General features: G+C 31.7%; 1 protein-coding gene across 1 annotated transcript; it reads right to left on the bottom strand.

The window, feature by feature from the left end:
• Positions 1–9,567: 9,567 nt before the first annotated feature.
• LOC142233993 (odorant receptor 13a-like) lies at positions 9,568–19,317 on the bottom strand. The gene is made up of 5 exons (XM_075305054.1): positions 18,905–19,317; positions 10,485–10,581; positions 10,039–10,146; positions 9,708–9,968; positions 9,568–9,630 (listed from the first exon to the last, which is right to left on the bottom strand). The coding sequence occupies exons 1-5, from the start codon at positions 19,315–19,317 to the stop codon at positions 9,568–9,570; spliced, it is 942 nt and encodes a 313-aa protein (XP_075161169.1).
• Between the last annotated feature and the right edge of the window lie 58 nt (positions 19,318–19,375).

Below are 19,375 nucleotides of genomic sequence, written 5' to 3'. Positions count from 1 at the left end.
AATTTTCTCAAAATTTTATTTCTATAGAAAATGTTTTTAAATTTTTATTTCTATATTTTCTTTTTATAGATTTTTTTTCAAAATTTTATTTCTATAAAAATTTAGTAAAAATTTTATTGTTTATAGAAAATTTTGTCAAATTTTTATTTTGTATAGAAAAATTTGTCAAAATTATATTTTTTTAAAATTTTTAAAAATTGTATTTTGGGGGTATATTAACTTTGTCATTCCGTTTGTAACAAATCGAAATATTGCTCTAAGACCCCATTAAGTATATATATTCTGGGTCGTGGTGAAATTCTGAGTCGATCTGAGCATGTCCGTCCGTCCGTCTGTTGAAATCACGCTAAATTCCGAACGAAACAAGCTATCGACTTGAAACTTGGCACAAGTAGTTGTTATTGATGTAGGTCGGATGGTATTGCAAATGGGCCATATCGGTCCACTTTTACGTATAGCCCCCATATAAACGGACCCCAAAATTTGCCTTGCGATTGCTCTAAGAGAAGCAAATTTCATCCGATCCGGCTGAAATTTGGTACATGGTATCGACTTGAAACTTGGCACAAGTATTTGTTATTGATGTAGATCGGATGGTATTGCAAATGGGCCATATCGGTCCACTTTTACGTATAGCCCCCATATAAACGGACCCCAAAATTTGCCTTGCGATTGCTCTAAGAGAAGCAAATTTCATCCGATCCGTCTGAAATTTGGTACATGGTGTTAGAATATGGTATCTAATAACCATGCAAAAATTGATCCATATCGGTCCACTTTTACATATAGCCCCCATATAAACGGACCCCCAAATTTGGCTTGCGATTGTTCTAAGAGAAGCAAAGTTCATCCGATCCAGCTGAAATTTGGTACATGGTGTTAGGTCTCTAATAAACATGCAGGAATTGGTCCATATCGGTCCACTCTTACGTATAGCCCCCATATAAACGGACCCCCAAATTTGGCTTGCGGAGCCTCTAGGAGAAGAAAATTTCATCCGATCCGGCTGAAACTTGGTACATGGTGTTAGAATATGGTATCTTATAACCATGCAGGAATTGGTCCATATCGGTCCACTTTTACGTATAGCCCCCATATAAACGGACCCCCAAATTTGGCTTGCGGAGCCTCTAGGAGAAGAAAATTTCATCCGATCCGTCTGAAACTTGGTACATGGTGTAAGTATATGGTTTCTAACAACCATGCAAAAATTGGTTCATATCGGTCCACTCTTTCGTATAGCCCCCATATAAACGGACCCCCAAATTTGGCTTGCGGAGTCTCTAAGAGAAGCAAATTTCATCCGATCCGGCTGAAATTTGGTACATGGTGTTAGTATATGGTTTTTAACAACCGTGCAAAAATTGGTTCATATCGGTCCACTCTTACGTATAGCCGCCATATAAAAGGACCCCCAAATTTGGCTTGCGGAGCCTCTATGAGAAGCAAATTTCATCCGATCCGGCTGAAATTTGGTACATGGTGTTTGTATATGTTCTCTAATGACCATGCAAAATTGGTCCACATCGGCCCATAATTATATATAGCCCCCATATAAGCCGATCCCCAGAGCATCTTGGAAGAGCAAAATCCATCCGATTCGGTTGAAATTTGGTACATGGTGTTAGTATATGGTATCCAACAACCATGCAGGAATTGGTTCATATCAATCTATAATTATATATAGCCCCCATATAAACCGATCCCTAGATTTGACCTCTGGTGCCTTTTGGAGTAGCAAAATTCATCCGATTCTCAAAATTTTATTTCTATAGAAAATGTTTTTAAATTTTTATTTCTATATTTTCTTTTTATAGATTTTTTTTCAAAATTTTATTTCTATAAAAATTTAGTAAAAATTTTATTGTTTATAGAAAATTTTGTCAAATTTTTATTTTGTATAGAAAAATTTGTCAAAATTATATTTTTTTTAAATTTTTAAAAATTGTATTTTTATACCCTGCACCATAGGATGGGGGTATATTAACTTTGTCATTCCGTTTGTAACAAATCGAAATATTGCTCTAAGACCCCATTAAGTATATATATTCTGGGTCGTGGTGAAATTCTGAGTCGATCTGAGCATGTCCGTCCGTCCGTCTGTTGAAATCACGCTAAATTCCGAACGAAACAAGCTATCGACTTGAAACTTGGCACAAGTATAAACGGACCCCATATAAACGGACCCCAAAATTTGCCTTGCGATTGCTCTAAGAGAAGCAAATTTCATCCGATCCGTCTGAAATTTGGTACATGGTGTTAGAATATGGTATCTAATAACCATGCAAAAATTGATCCATATCGGTCCACTTTTACATATAGCCCCCATATAAACGGACCCCCAAATTTGGCTTGCGATTGTTCTAAGAGAAGCAAAGTTCATCCGATCCAGCTGAAATTTGGTACATGGTGTTAGTATATGGTCTCTAATAAACATGCAGGAATTGGTCCATATCGGTCCACTCTTACGTATAGCCCCCATATAAACGGACCCCCAAATTTGGCTTGCGGAGCCTCTAGGAGAAGAAAATTTCATCCGATCCGGCTGAAACTTGGTACATGGTGTTAGAATATGGTATCTTATAACCATGCAGGAATTGGTCCATATCGGTCCACTCTTACGTATAGCCCCCATATAAACGGACCCCCCAATTTGGCTTGCGGAGCCTCTAGGAGAAGAAAATTTCATCCGATCCGTCTGAAACTTGGTACATGGTGTAAGTATATGGTTTCTAACAACCATGCAAAAATTGGTTCATATCGGTCCACTCTTTCGTATAGCCCCCATATAAACGGACCCCCAAATTTGGCTTGCGGAGTCTCTAAGAGAAGCAAATTTCATCCGATCCGGCTGAAATTTGGTACATGGTGTTAGTATATGGTTTTTAACAACCGTGCAAAAATTGGTTCATATCGGTCCACTCTTACGTATAGCCGCCATATAAAAGGACCCCCAAATTTGGCTTGCGGAGCCTCTATGAGAAGCAAATTTCATCCGATCCGGCTGAAATTTGGTACATGGTGTTTGTATATGTTCTCTAATGACCATGCAAAATTGGTCCACATCGGCCCATAATTATATATAGCCCCCATATAAGCCGATCCCCAGAGCATCTTGGAAGAGCAAAATCCATCCGATTCGGTTGAAATTTGGTACATGGTGTTAGTATATGGTATCCAACAACCATGCAGGAATTGGTTCATATCAATCTATAATTATATATAGCCCCCATATAAACCGATCCCTAGATTTGACCTCTGGTGCCTTTTGGAGTAGCAAAATTCATCCGATCTGGTTGAAATTTGGTACGTGGTGGTAGTATATGCTATTTAACAACCATGCTAAAAGTGGTCCATATCAGTCCATAATCATATATAGTCCCCATATAAACCGATCCCTAAATTTGGTTTTGGAGCCTCCTGGAAGAGTAAAATTCATCCGAGTCAGCTGAAATTTGGTACATTGTGCTAGTATGTTATATGGCCGTTAACAACCATGCCTAACTAGGTCCATATCGGTCTATAGTATATAGTTATATATAGCCCTCAGATAAATCGACCCCAATCACACAAAAATTGATCCATATCAAGTTCATAATTCTATATAGCCCCCATATTTATGTATTTATTTATTTATTACAATTTTAAAAACTATAATAAACATTAAAGCACTAGCTACAAAGGCTATCGGCTTACTTTCTATATACTAGTAACCAATGAGTATTAAAAATTATATTTTGAGCCCCCATATAAACGACCCCCATATTTCAATTCTGGCTCTCTACGTACTGTGCAAAAGTCCAAGTCGATTCGTAATTATTTGTAATTTTTGTGTCTAATTTTAACGGGCTAACTCACAATTTAGAAAACGATGTTAAGAAGTTTTAAGATACCACACCCCAAGTAATTCGGTTGTGGATGTCAGTCTTTCGTAGAAGTTTCTACGCAATCCATGGTGGAGGGTACATAAGATTCGGCCTGGCCGAACTTACGGCCGTATATACTTGTTTATAGAAAATTTTGTTGAAATTTTATTTTTATACCCTAAACCACATAGTGGTCAGGGTATAATAAGTTTGATCTGCCAAAAAATGTGCCTATCAGAAATATTGATCTTAGACCCCATAAAATATATACCGATCGACTCAGAATCACCTCCTGAGTCGATCTAGCGCTTTGTGTCCGTCCGTCCGTCACAGGATTCCGGTCGCAATTTTTAACCGATTTTGATGAAATTTGGTACAGGGTGTTTTTTTGGCACAAAGACGAACGGAGAAATCGGATCAAATTTAGATATTGCTCCCATATATATGTATCGCCCGATTTTGCCAAATTTAGCCATAAACTCTTATTTATCAACCGATTGTACTCAAATTTGGCTTTGTTTTTGAACGATGTGATTTTCGTTGAAATTAGGTGAATGCATTCCATATATTAGTTAACATTTTCCTATATTTATGTACCACTTTACTACAGAATGAAAAAAAAAACTGAATTGAATTCATATATGGAATGATTTTATTGAACTTTTTTCATTCTTTGGGACAAATCGTACATATTTGTAGTAAACCTTTTTACTTCAAACTTAGAACTGCTTACCTTCGTTTTTAAATACAATTTTATTTATTTATATATGCAATTTTTTCTTCAATAAAATACACGTTTTATTAATATATTAAATATATTTATTAAGAATCAGCAGCATCGACTGGCCTTGAAATATTAGTTTATTATTCCACTTTCCAATGTCCATGTAATGTCATCAACTGTAAAACGCATTTTTCCTTCTTCTTGTACCTTTCACTTTTAATAAGGTGCTGCGTAACGAGTTTGTCCTCCTTTTACAATTTCAATACCTACAAAAAAAATCATAAACCAATTTTTTCACAAAAGGTTAGCGTCACTGAATGTTACCTGTTAATTGAACATAATTTTTTCTCACTTATTTAAAATAACAAATATTTTATATATTTTATTTGTTATTTATTATATTATTTTACTATATTATTTTCTAACAATTCCTCCGTATACCATAACAACGCGATTCCAACTAAAAAACAACCCACGCTCAAACATACCGATTACATCGATTACAGGTAGATAAAAGAAATGTAGGAAAATTTCCTATATTCTAACAAGTGTTATTCGTATGTATGATAAGCTTTCTATAATAAAGGAAGTCAGAATTATAAGAATAAGAAATTTTACTAAATTTGAGGAAACTTGGTTTTAGTTCATATTTTGTTTATTTTTACGAATGCTTTGTTATCAGTGAATAAAATTTTCTTGTTCAGTAGTAAATTCTTACACCCAGCGAAGAAAACAGTATTAGTAAAATTCCATGCCTTATCCTAGTTAATGAACTATTCCTAACTGCTTTCAGTTTAGGATTTTTTTACTGAAGCAAGTAAATTTTATAATTTTAAACAAAAATTTAACTTAATGGAAATAAATTGGCTAAACTAAATTGATGAACATTTTTTCCTTGAGTTCCGAAGGCACTTTTTTCTTGGTGTAGTAATAAAATGTTGACAAAATTTTCTAAAGTAATAAAATTTTGACAACATTTTCTATAGAAATAAAATTTTCATTCGTTTTGTTTTGTTATTGTTGGTTTTGTTCTATAAGCATTGTTGTTATTTTTATACCCACCACCATAAATGGTGACGGGGGTATAATAAGTTTGTCATTCCGTTTGTAACACATCGAAATATCGATTTCCGACTATATAAAGTATATATATTCTTGATCAGGGAGAAATTCTAAGACGATATAAGCATGTCCGTCTGTCCGTCTGTCTGTCTATCTGTTGTAATCACGTTACAGCCTTCAATAATGGCGCTATCGTCCCGAAATTTGGCACAGATTAGTTTTTTGTTTGCAGGCAGATCAAGTTCGAAGATGGGCTATATCGGTCCAAGTTTTGATATAGTCCCCATATAAACCTACCTCCCGATTTGGGGTCCTGAAATTGGAAATCTAGAGGTATTGTGGGACCATAAAGAGGTGTGTCGAAAATGGTCCATATCGGTCCATGTTTAAGTATAGCCCCCATATAGACCGATCTCCCGATTTTGCTTCTTAGGCGTCTAGAAACAGTATTTTCTATCCGATTTGTCTGAAATTGAAAATCTAGAGGTATTTTAGGACCATAAGGAGTTGTGTCGAAAATCGTTCGTATCGGTCCATGTTTTGATATAGCCCCCTTATAGACCGATCTCCCGATTTTGCTTCTTGGGCGTCTAGAAACTACATTTACCATCCGATTTGCCTGAAATTGGAAATCTAGAGGTATTGTGGGACTATAAAGAGGTGTGCCGAAAATGGTCCATATGGGTCCATGTTTTGGTATAGCCCCCATATAGACCGATCTCCCGATTTTGCTTGTTACACGTCTAGAAACAGTATTTTCTATCCGATTTGTATGAAATTGAAAATCTAAAGGTATTTTGGGACCATAAAGAGGTGTGTCGAAAATTATCCGCATCGGTCCATGTTTTGATGTAGCCCACATGTAAACCAACCTCCCGATTTGGAGTCTTGGAGTCTATAAAACCCGTAGTTTTTATCAAATTTGCTTGAAATTGGAAATATAGAAGTATTTGGGGACCATAAAAAGGTGTGCGGAAAATGGTGCTCATCGTTACATGTTTTGGTATAGCCCCCATATAGACCGATATACCGATTTTGCTTTTAGGGCTTCTAGAAACTATATTTACCATCCGATTTGCCTGAAATTGGAAATCTAGAGGTATTTGAGGACCATAAAAAGGTGTGCCGAAAATGGTGCTCATCGGTCCATGTTTTCATATAGCCCCATAGAGACTGATTTCCCGAATTGGTTCTTGGGCTTCTAGAAACAATATTTTCTATCTGATTTTCCTGAAATTGAAAATCTAGAGTTCTTTTGGAACCATAAAAAGGTGTGCCGAAAATGGTGCCCATCGGTGCATTTTTTGGTATAGCCCCCATATAGACCGATCTCCCATTTTGCTTCTTGGGCTTCTAGAAACTATATTTACCATCCGCTTTGCCTGAAATTCTTGAGCTACAATAACTGTATTTATTACATGATTTGCCTGAAATTCGAAATCTAGAGGTATTTTTAGACCACAAATAAGAGTGCCGAAATTGAGGTATATCGGTCCATTTTTTGGTATAACCCCCATATAGACTGATCTCTCGATTTTTACTTCTTGGGCGTCTAGAGACTATATTTTCTGGCCGATTTGTTTGAAATTTAAAATCTGGAGGTATTTTAAGATCACAAATATGTGAGTAGCAAATGATGCCTATCGGTCCATGTTTTGGTATATCCCCCATATACACCGATCTCCCGGCTTTATTTCTTGGGCTTCTAGAATCCGTAGTTTTATCCGATTTGCTGGAAATTAGTAATCTATAATAAAATTTTAGACAAACGAAATTTCTTTTTCTTACAAAGTGTTTTCGTTTATTCAACGATTGTATCTAAAATTTGTGCCAAAAGAAAACTTTGCTTGTCTAAAATTACGTTTCTCAAAAAAGAAAACACTTCTTTCAGGGTATAGCAGGCGCACTGATCATGAAAATTGCTTCAAACTGAAAGTAAAAGTTCCAGATTTTACTCATCGTATTTAAATAAATGCGGAAAAATCTACAGATTTAAGATTTTAAATCAAGGCGTAATTTCAACATATACACGATATGTTTATATTTTCTCTAAAACTCAAACAAATTTGGTTCTCATAAATCCAGAATCTTATCTGGTCTTCATAGGTAGAATCTTTAAAGTTTGTCTTCGGGAGCTGGCTCGTTTGGGAGAAGATTTGTCATCAAACCCCCTACAATTCTATATATTATAACGTAACCCACTACGACGAAGAGTTTTCATAGTAAACTTTTATACTTGATTCATGGTCATGGGTATTTAAAATTTGGCCCGGCCGAATTTACTGCTGTATATACTTGTTTTATTTCAGCTTAAAACCATGCATTGACTAAACTACAAGTGTAGCTTAACCAACAGAGAAAAATAATGTTTGTCAAATTTATTTGGGCAAGTCCCTATAGACTGCAAGATGGTTGGATGGACGCACGTTTCGGAATTTGATATAAACGAAATGGACTGTGTTGTTGTTTCAAAAATAGCATTTTTTTATTGAAAAAATAAAAATTGTTTAACAAACGAATTTTTCTGGTGATAAAAGTTTAAAATTTTCGAAGCAATTCAAAAAACTCTAACAAAAGAAAAACGTTTTCGGTACACGTTTCCCAAACTTTTTTTTCTTTGCGTGTACCAAATTTCAACCGAATCGGATGAATTTTGCTCATCCATGAGGCTTCGGGGGTCAAATCTGGGTATCGGTTTATATGGGGCTATATATAATTATGGACCGATGTGAACCAAAGTTTGCATGGTTGTTAGAGACCATATACTAACACCATGTACCAAATTTCAGCCGGATCGGATGAAATTTGCTTCTCTTAGCGGCTCCGCAAGCCAAATCGGGGGATCGGTTAATATGGGGGCTATATATAGTTATGTACCGATGTGAACCAATTTTTGCATAGTTGTTAGAGACCATATGTTTACACCATGTACCAAATTTCAGACGGATCGGATGAATTTCGCTCCTCCAAGAGGCTCCGCAAGCCAAATCTGGGGATCGGTTTATATGGGGGTTATATATCATTATGGACCGATTTGAACCAGTTTTTGCATGGTTGGTAGAGACCATATACTAACACAATGTACCAAATTTCAACCGGATCGGATGAATTTTGCTCTTCCAAGAGGCTCCGCAAGCCAAATCTGGGGGTCCATTATATGGGGGCTATACATAAAGGTGGACGGATATGGCCCATTTGCAATACCATCCAACCTACATCAATAACAACTACTTGTGCCAAGTTTCAAGTCTATATCTTGTTTCGTTCGGAAGTTAGGTGATTTCTACAGACGGATGGACGGACATGCTTAGATCGACTTTATGGGGTCTTAGAGCAATATTTCGATTTGTTACAGACGGAATGACAAAGTTAATATATCCCCCATCCTATGGTGGAGAGTATAAAAAATGTACCATTTTTAGTAGGATTTTACCAACGGTGGTACGAGTACGCAGTACGGTTTTATATACTTCTCTACCTTCTGTGTAAAATTTTGGTTCGGTTTCTTTACTTGTCGGTTTATTTTCCATTCCATTCCCAGCTAAAGCTGGGACTGTTTCATAGTTTCCACATGAAACCCGTTTTAACTTTGAGGTATTTATTGTAATGTGGACTTTTAAACTGTTAATACATCGTATAAATAGGAGGAAAATTCGATAAGTGAGATTTTATAGGGCCTAGATTTAATGCTAGATAACTTCTGAAAGGAAGGTTAAAATCTTTGAATTCGATTGTTATTGCAATAAATAGAAAAAGTTATCATCCCTCTTTCCTAATCAAAAATAATGAAAATTTATATTCCGGTCTTTGTTAAACAAAACATTAACCACACATTAATTATTTCCCATGATTTTTTATTCAATCGTAATTTTATAAATACTTTCATGTCAAGGCTTTGTATTGAATATATGCTAATTAGTTAATCCTATCCATGAAGGATTTCAGTAGAGCAAAAAATGAGGCTGACGAAGATATAATCTGTAAAACAAAAACCAAATACCAATTTAATTTATCTTAATAAAAGATTTCATTAAAATTTATATTTTTACTCTCACCTGATTAAACGTTTCCAATGATATATCAGCAAACTTCATTGCAGTCAATTTAGCCGGTCGATTACTGCGTAAAATCATAAAATCAAGTTTGCGGCGAAATGTAATATTTGGCAAGGGATAATCAATATGTTGCCATAATGGGTTTCTTTGATTCAAATAGGCAGTTTCCATAACTTCGCTTTCATCCAACAATGGTGAGTTTTGTGAAATTAATCCACCTTCCCAGTTACTCATGGCTAAATAGCGAGCAGTTTTAGTTGACTACATTGTGTATGGAAAATATGAATAGGGTTAAATGAATAGATCTGCTGCTTTCGTAGATCGATCATACCATATAAATTAATAATGAGCCCAGATAGCAAACGGCATAAAGTTGTATCGTTACCGATGCGAGATATAGTAAAAATCGTATAAAATCCACAGGAGAGTTTTGACCAGACTGTTTAAAATTAATGAAAAATAAAACTAAATAATGCTCAATGGAAATACTAAAACTGCAACCTAGACTTTGATTAGAAAAATTACCGGATTAAAAGTATTCAACTATGTAGGAAAATTTTACAAAAATTTATGAAACATTTTCATAAAAAACAATAATATATGGAACAATTTCAAACAGAGCAGAAGTATTCGCATAACTACGAAAGATTTTAAAACAAAAGTTGAAAGAATTGAGAAGAAGAAATCTTAGAAGCAAATCGTAACATTTCGTAAAATATTTTCCATTCTCTTCGAAGCTCATTGAGCCAATTTTTATAGCAATTTTATACTTACAACAACCAGCTGAAAACCGCCAAAGCTGATAACTAGTGAGGAAACAACCATATTGACCATTAAAGGAAAAGCATACAAGTTTTCCAACTCCAAACAGAAACTGAAAAAGGTAAAAAATATATAGGCTAATATATAAACAAGTAAGGAAAGTTTAAAGTCGGGCGGCTCCGACTATATTATACCCTGCACCACTTTGTAGATCTAAATTTTCGTACCATATCACATCCGTCAAATGTGTTGGGGGCCATATATAAAGGTTTGTCCCAAATACATACATTTAAATATCACTCGATCTGGACAGAATTTGACAGACTTCTACAAAATCTATAGACTCAACATTTAAGTCGGCTAATGCACTAGGGTGGAACACAATGTTAATAAAAATATATGGAAAACATTTAAATCTGAAGCAATTTTAAGGAAAAGTTTATTTATGACTTATCGCTCGATATATATGTATTAGAAGTTTAGGAAAATTAGAGTCATTTTTACAACTTTTCGACTAAGCAGTGGCGATTTTACATGGAAAATGTTGGTATTTTGACCATTTATGTCGAAATCAGAAAAACATACATATGGGACCTATATCTGAACCGATTTCAACCAAATTTGGCACGCATAGCTACAATGCTAATTCTACTCCCTGTGCAAAATTTCAACTAAATCGGAGCAAAAAATTGGTCTCTGTGGTCATAAGAGTGTAAATCGGGCGAAAGCTATATATGGGAGCTATATCTAAATCTGAACCGATTTCAACCAAATTTGGCACGCATAGCTACAATGCTAATTCTACTCCCTGTGTAAAATTTCAATTAAATCGGAGTGAAAGATTGGCCACTGTGGTCATATGAGTGTAAATCGGGTGAACGACATATATGGGAGCTATATCTAAATCTTAACCGATTTCAATAGAATTTTACGCACTTGACTACACTACTAATTGTACTCCTAGTGCAAAATTTCAACCAAATTGGGGTAAAACTCTGGCTTCTGGGACCGTATTAGTCCATATCGGGCGAAAGATATATATGGGAGCTATATCTAAATCTGAACCGATTTCAATAAAATTTGGTGAACTTGTACTAATTGTTCTTCTTGTGCAAACTATTAACCAAATTAGGGTAAAACTCTGGCTTCTGGGACCATATAAGTCCATATCGGGCGAAATATATATATGGGTGCTATATCTAAATCTGAACCGATTGCTTCCAAAATCAATACGGTTCTATTCTGAGCCAAAACACATACTTGTGCCAAATTTGAGGTCGATTGAACTAAACCTGCGACCTAGACTTTGATTACAAAAATTTGTTCACGGACAGACGGACATGGCTATATCGACTCAGGAGCCCATCCTGAGCATTTTTGCCAAATGTGTCTATCTCGTCTCCTTCTGGGTGTTGCAAACATATGCGCTAACTTATAATACCCTGTTCCACAGTGTGGCGCAGGGTATAATAATTGGAACTGAAGTAAAGAGTCCGTCAAAGTCAATTTAAAGTGTCGGTAAGTCGAACAGTTTTTGAAACTCTTATAGGGACTTTCAAATTATCTTGGTACACAAAATTATAATGCGTACATATTTAGTTATTAATTTAGAAATGTGAATGTAAAGTTCATATATTCAAAGTCCTTTTGAGAGTTAGTAATTGGTTGATTAGTTTTTGAAACTCTTATACAGATTTCCAAAATCTTTGACATCTAGTGCTATATTGTTGGACTTTATATACCAAACTTTAATATGTAACTAACATGTTATGAATTTTTCACTAATTTATCATGACAAAAACATAACTAAAGAGCACTTAAGCTCTTTAGTTGTGGTATCATAATGGACTGAATAGTCCATGTGAGCTTGACATAACGAACTGTGGTTCCGAATCGTTTGTTTTGGGAATAATTCTGCAACTTTGAAACGGAAAAAGGTATCAACATAATTTTTTCTTTGTGTGAAGGAAACAAACTAAGATCCCAATCGGGTCTTAATGTGGAGGCTAAATCTCGTGAACTATAGGAGATATTCGCATACGTGTTTACGGTTTTACAAATTCTATCCAGCAAAGAAAAAATCATCAAAATCGATTCATAAAAACAAAATTTCAAACAACCAAGGTGACCACCTCTCAACTCGCACAGGTTGTGACGAACCTCCTTACGGTCTGCTCCCCCTTTGAATAGCCAAGTTCAAAGGGCTATACTCTAATTCTCGGCAGTGCTCAGTCTTGGGAGAGTTTTTGCTCAAGAGGAAGAGATTCGGATCGGCCATTATAAGGTCAGCTCGCGAACCAACTAAAGACCCAAAAATTATGTTGACATTTTTATCCGTTAAAAACTTGCAGAATTATTTCAAACGAGTATATACACAGTCTCACACAAGTTTGCATACGGTTAAAGAATTTATATTTTCTTTAAATTATCACATTTTAAAAAATATGCTTATATATCATTTTTTTAGTAAATTAATTTGAAAAACAAAGTATTTGTTAATTTTCAAGAAATTTTTTTTGATGTGAGTTATAAACAACAACAAAAAACAATTTTAGTTAAGAGGTAAAAAAACTCAGGGGTATGTAAACTTGTGTGAGACTGTGTACGTCATTGGGTTCGGCCAGGCCGAAAAGAAACAGAAATAACATTTTAAAAAAGTTTTCTATTGAAATAAAATTTTGACTAATTTTCTACAGATATACAATTTTGACTAAATTTGCCCTAGGAATAAAATTTTGACTAAATTTCCTATAGAAATAAATTTTTCTATAGAAATAAAATTTTGACAAAATGTTCTAAGAAATAAAATTTTGGTAAAATTTTCTGTAGAAAACACATGTTGACAAAATGTTCTATAGAAATAAAATGTTGACAAAATTTTATATAGAAAAAAAATTTTCACAACATTTTCTATAGAAATAAAATTTTCATAACATTTTCTATAGAAATAAAATGTTGACAAAATATTCTATTGAAATAAAACCTTCACAAAATTTTCTATAGAAATAAAACCTTCACAAAATTTTCTATAGAAATAAAATTTTCACAATATTGTCTATAGAAATAAAATTTTGACAAAATTTTCTATAGAAATAAAATTTTGACAAAATTTTCTATTGAAATAAAATTTTGACAACATTTTCTATAGAAATAAAATTTTGACAAAGTGTTCTATAGAAATAAAATTTTGGCAAAATTTTCTATAGAAATAAAATTTTGACAAAATATTCTATAGAAATAAAACTTTGACAAAATATTCTATAGAAATAAAATTTTCACAAATTTTCTATAGAAATAAAATTTTGACAAAATTTTCTATAAAAATAAAATTTTGACAAAATGTTCTATTGAAATATAATTTTGACAAAATATTCTATAGAAAAAAAATTTTGGACAAAATTTCTATAGAAATAAAATTTTGACAAAATTTCTATAGAAACAAGTAAGGAAAGTCTAAAGTCGGGCGGGGCCGACTATATTATACCCTGCACCACTTTGTAGATCTAAATTTTCGATACCATATCACATCCGTCAAATGTGTTGGGTGCTATATACAAATATTTGTCCCAAATACATACATTGAAATATCACTCGATTTGGACAGAATTTGATAGACTTTTACAAAATCTATAGACTCAAAATTTAAGTTGGCTAATGCACTATGGTGGAACACAATTTTAGTAAACAAATATGGGAAACATTTAAATCTAAAGCAATTTTAAGGAAACTTCGCAAAAGTTTATTTATGATTTATCGCTCGATATATATGTATTACAAGTTTAGGAAAATTATAGTCAGTTTTACAACTTTTCTACTAAGCAGTGGCGATTTTACTAGGAAAATGTTGGTATTTTGACCATTTTTGTCGAAATCAGAAAAACATATATATGGGAGCTATATCTAAATCTGAACCGATTTCAACCAAATTTGGCACACATAGCATTAATGCTAATTCTACTCCCTGTGCAAAATTTCAACTAAATCGGAGTTTAAAATTGGCCTCTGTGGTCATATGAGTGTAAATCGGGCGAAAGCTTTATATGGGAGATATATCCAAATCTGAACCGATTTCAATCAAATTTGGCACGCATAGCTACAACGCTAATTCTACTCCCTGTGCAAAATTTCAACTAAATCGGAGCAAAAATTGGCCTCTGTGGTCATATGAGTGTAAATCGGCCGAAAGCTATATATTGGAGCTATATCTAAATCTGAACCGATTTCAACCAAATTGGGCACGCATAGCAACAATGTTAATTCTACTCCCTGTGCAAAATTTCAACTAAATAGGAGTTAAAAATTGGCCTCTGTGATCATATGAGTGTAAATCGGGCGAAAGCTATATATGGGAGATATATCTAAATCTGAACCGATTTCAATCAAATTTGGCACACATGACTATATTACTCTGGCTTCTGGGGCCATATAAGTCCATATCGGGCGAAAAATATATATGGAAGCTATATCTAAATCTGAACCGATTTCAATTAAATTTGGCACACATGACTATACTACCAATTGTACTCCTTGTGCAAAATTTCAAGCTAATCGGTATAAAATTCTGGCTTCTGGGTCCATATAAGTGCATATCGGGCGAAAGATATATATGGGAGCTATATCTAAATCTGAATCGATTTCAACCAAATTTGGCACGCATAGCTACACTGCTAAATCTACTCCCTGTGCAAAATTTCAACCAAATTGGGCCAAAAATCTGGCTTTTAGGACCATATTAGTCCATATCGGGCGAAAGATATATATGGGAGCTATATCTAAATCTGAACCGATTTCAATCAAATTTGGCACACATGACTATACTACTAATTGTACTCCTAGTGCTAAATTTCAACCAAATTCGGCCAAAAATCTGGCTTCTGGGTCCATATTAGTGCATATCGGGCGAAAGATATATATGGGAGCTATATCTAAATCTGAACCGATTTCTTCCAAAATCAATAGGGTTCTATTCTGACCCAAATTAGGAACATATGCCAAATTTGAAGGCGATTGGACTTAAATTGCGACCTAGACGTTGATCACAAAAATGTGTTCACAGACAGACGGACGGACGGACGGACGGACGGACAAACAGCCGGACAGACAGACATGGCTATATCGACTCAAGGACCCACCCTGAGCATTATTGCCAAAGACACCATGTGTCTATCTCGTCTCCTTCTGGGTGTTACACACATATGCACTAACTTGTAATACCCTGTTCCACAGTGTGGCGCAGGATATAAAAATTTGACAAAATGTTCTATAGAAATAAAATTTTGACAACATATTCTATATAACTAAAATTTTGACAAAATTTTCTATAGAAATAAAATTTTGACAAAATTTTCTATAGAAATAAAATGTTGATAAAATATTCTATAGAAATAAAACTTTGACAAAATATTCTATAGAAATAACATTTTCTATAGAAATAAAATTTTGACAAAATTTTCTATAGAAATAAAAAATTTTGAAAAAAATTTCTGTAGAAATAAAAAACTTTTACAAAATTTTCTATTGAAATAAATTTTTGACAAAATTGTCTGTAGAAAAAAAAATTGACAAAATTTTCTACAGAAATAAGTACAATTTTATAGAAGTAAGATTTTGACAAAATTGTCTACGGAAATAAAATTTTGACAAAATTTTCTATAGAAATAAAATTTTGAAAAAATTTTCTATAGAAATAAAATTTTGACAAAATTTTCTATAGAAATAAAACTTTGACAAAATATTCTATAGAAATAAAATGTTCACAAATTTTCTATAGAAATAAAATTCTGACAAAATTTTGTATAGAAATAATAAAATATTCTATAGAAATAACATTTTGACAAAATATTCTATAGAAATAAAATTTTCTATGGAAATAAAATTTTGACCAAATATTCTATAGAAATAAAATTTTGACAAAATGTTCTATAGAAATAAAACTTTGACAAAATATTCTATAGAAATAAAATGTTCACAAATTTTCTATAGAAATAAAATTTTGACAAAATTTTGTATAGAAATAACATTTTGACAAAATGTTCTATAGAAATAAAATTTTGCTAAAATTTTCTATAGAAATAAAATTTTGAAAAAATTTTCTATAGAAATAACATTTTGACAAAATTTTCTATAGAAATAAAACTTTGACAAAATATTCTATAGAAATAAAATGTTCACAAATGTTCTATAGAAATAAAATTTTGACAAAATTTTGTATAGAAATAATAAAATATTCTATAGAAATAACATTTTGACAAAATATTCTATAGAAATAAAATTTTCTATGGAAATAAAATTTTGACCAAATATTCTATAGAAATAAAATTTTGACAAAATGTTCTATAGAAATAAAACTTTGACAAAATATTCTATAGAAATAAAATGTTCACAAATTTTCTATAGAAATAAAATTTTGACAAAATTTTGTATAGAAATAACATTTTGACAAAATGTTCTATAGAAATAAAATTTTGCTAAAATTTTCTATAGAAATAAAATTGTGACAAAATTTCCTATAGAAATAAAATTTTGACAAAATTTCTATAGAAATAAAATTTCTTATAGAAATAAAATTTTCTATAAAAACAAAATTTTGACAAAATGTTCTAAGAAATAAAATTTTGACAAAATTTTCTATAGGAATAAAATTATGACAAAATTTTCTATAGAAATAAAATTTTGAAAAAATTTTCTATAGGAATAAAATTTTGCGAAAATTTTCTACAGAAATAAAATTTTGACAACATTTTCTATAGAAATAAAATTTTGACAAAATTTTCTATGGAAATAAATTTTTGACAAAATTGTCTATAGAAAAAAATTTACAAAATTTTCTATAGAAATAAAATTTTGAAAAAATTTTCTATAGAAATAAAATCTTGACTACATTTTCTATAGAAATAAAATTTTGACAACATTTTCTATTGAAATAAAATTTTGACAAAATATTCTCAGAACTAAAATTTTGACAAAATATTCTATAGATCTAAAATTTTGATAAAATTGTCTATAGGAATAAAATTTTGACAAAATTTTCTATATAAATAAAATTTTGACCACATTTTCTATAGAAATATAATTTTGACTAAATTTTCTATAGAAATAAAATTTTGACAAAATATTCTATAGAAATAAAATTTTGACAAAATTTCTATAGAAATAAAATTTCGACAAAATTTTCTATAGAAATAAAACTTTGACAAAATATTCTATAGAAATAAAATTTTCACAAAATATTCTATAGAAATAAAATGTTCACAAAATTTTCTATAGAAATAAAATTTTGACAAAATTTTCTATAGAAATAAAATTTTAACAAATTTTCTATAGAAATAAAATTTTGTCAAAATTTACTATAGAAATAAAATTTTGACAACATTTTCTATAGAAATAAAATTTTCACAAAAGAAATAAAATTTTGACAAAATTTTCTAAGAAATAAAATTTTGACAAAATTTTCTATTGAAATAAAATTTTGACAAAATTTTCTATAGAAATAAAATTTTGATAAAATATTCAACAGAAATAAAATTTTGACAAAATATTCTATAGAAATAAAATTTTTACAAAATTTTCTATAGAAATAAAATTTTGACAAAATTTTCTACAGAAATAAAATTTTTACAAATTTTTCTATCGAAATAAAATTTTCTATAGAAACAAAATTTTGACAAAATATTCTATAGAAATACAATTTTCACAAAATATTCTATAGAAATAATATTTTGACAAAATTTTCTATAGAAATAAAATTTTGGCAAAATGTTCTATAGAAATAAAATTGTGACAAAATTTCCTATAGAAATAAAATTTTGACAAAATTTTCTATAGAAATAAAATTTTGATAAAATATTCTATGGAAATAAAATTTTGATAAAATATTCAGCAGAAATAAAATTTTTACAAAATTTCTATAAAAATAAAATTTTCACAAAATTTCCTATAGAAATAAAATTTTGACAAAAATTTCTATAGAAATAAAATTTTGACAAAGTTTCTATAGAAATAAAATTGTGACAAAATATTTTATAGAAATAAAATTAAAAAAATAAAATTTAGATAAAATTCTTATTTCTATAGAAAATGGTAAAATTGTCTTCAAATTGTTGTTCGATTATTTTTGGCACGAGTAGAAACCGTAATTCTAATTCCAACCGCAAAGATTTTTTGCTAACCAGTTGGTGGCTTCTTGAGATACCAAATGCATGTTTTACCCAATAAATTCCGTTCCTGTACACCTGCATATTCTTTGTCGTAAACTGATGTGTTTTGTGGATTTCTAACTTTTTTAATGTGATTATGAGTTTGAAGTCATTCAAATGTTTGTTTTTTATTGTTTTTTTAGCTAGTACAAAAATATTATTATATGTCTGTCCATCCTTCCAATATGTTCAAAATTTTAAATATGTATAATTTTATTTTATTACTATACCCATACTTACCTCAGCAAGTCACTATGGTCCCTGCTTAATTCGTCCAAATGTCTATTGTAAATCAATTGCAGATATTTCAGATTTTCCTTCTTATCATTCAACGGATTGAGATTGCCTCGTTGCCATTCGGCATAACACATGGGTATCAAACGAGCTAATCGACCATGAAGGATTTCAAATTGGCCACAAGTGAAGCTGACAATTTGTGCAAATATCATATCCATTGAACAGGACTGCAATATAGTTATGTAACCAATGTAGATGCACCACAAAAACGTAGAAAAATAATAATGCGGTTTCTGATGATCAAAGGGGAAGAGCATAAAGAATGGCAATGGTTTATTTGGTGATTCCAAAGTAATTTTGTCTTTCAATATCACAACTATGGGCATAATATTGTACAAGGTTACCCCTGAAGACATTCCAACTGATACAAAAAATATAGGCTTCGTATGTTCCATACAATGGTCAAAAATTACT

This window comes from Haematobia irritans, chromosome 1 (assembly GCF_050003625.1).
Source record: "Haematobia irritans isolate KBUSLIRL chromosome 1, ASM5000362v1, whole genome shotgun sequence".
In the NCBI taxonomy this organism is placed as follows: Eukaryota; Metazoa; Arthropoda; class Insecta; order Diptera; family Muscidae; genus Haematobia; species Haematobia irritans.
Note: the sequence above shows the minus strand (reverse complement) of the source record. Positions and strands in the feature narration are given on the sequence as shown.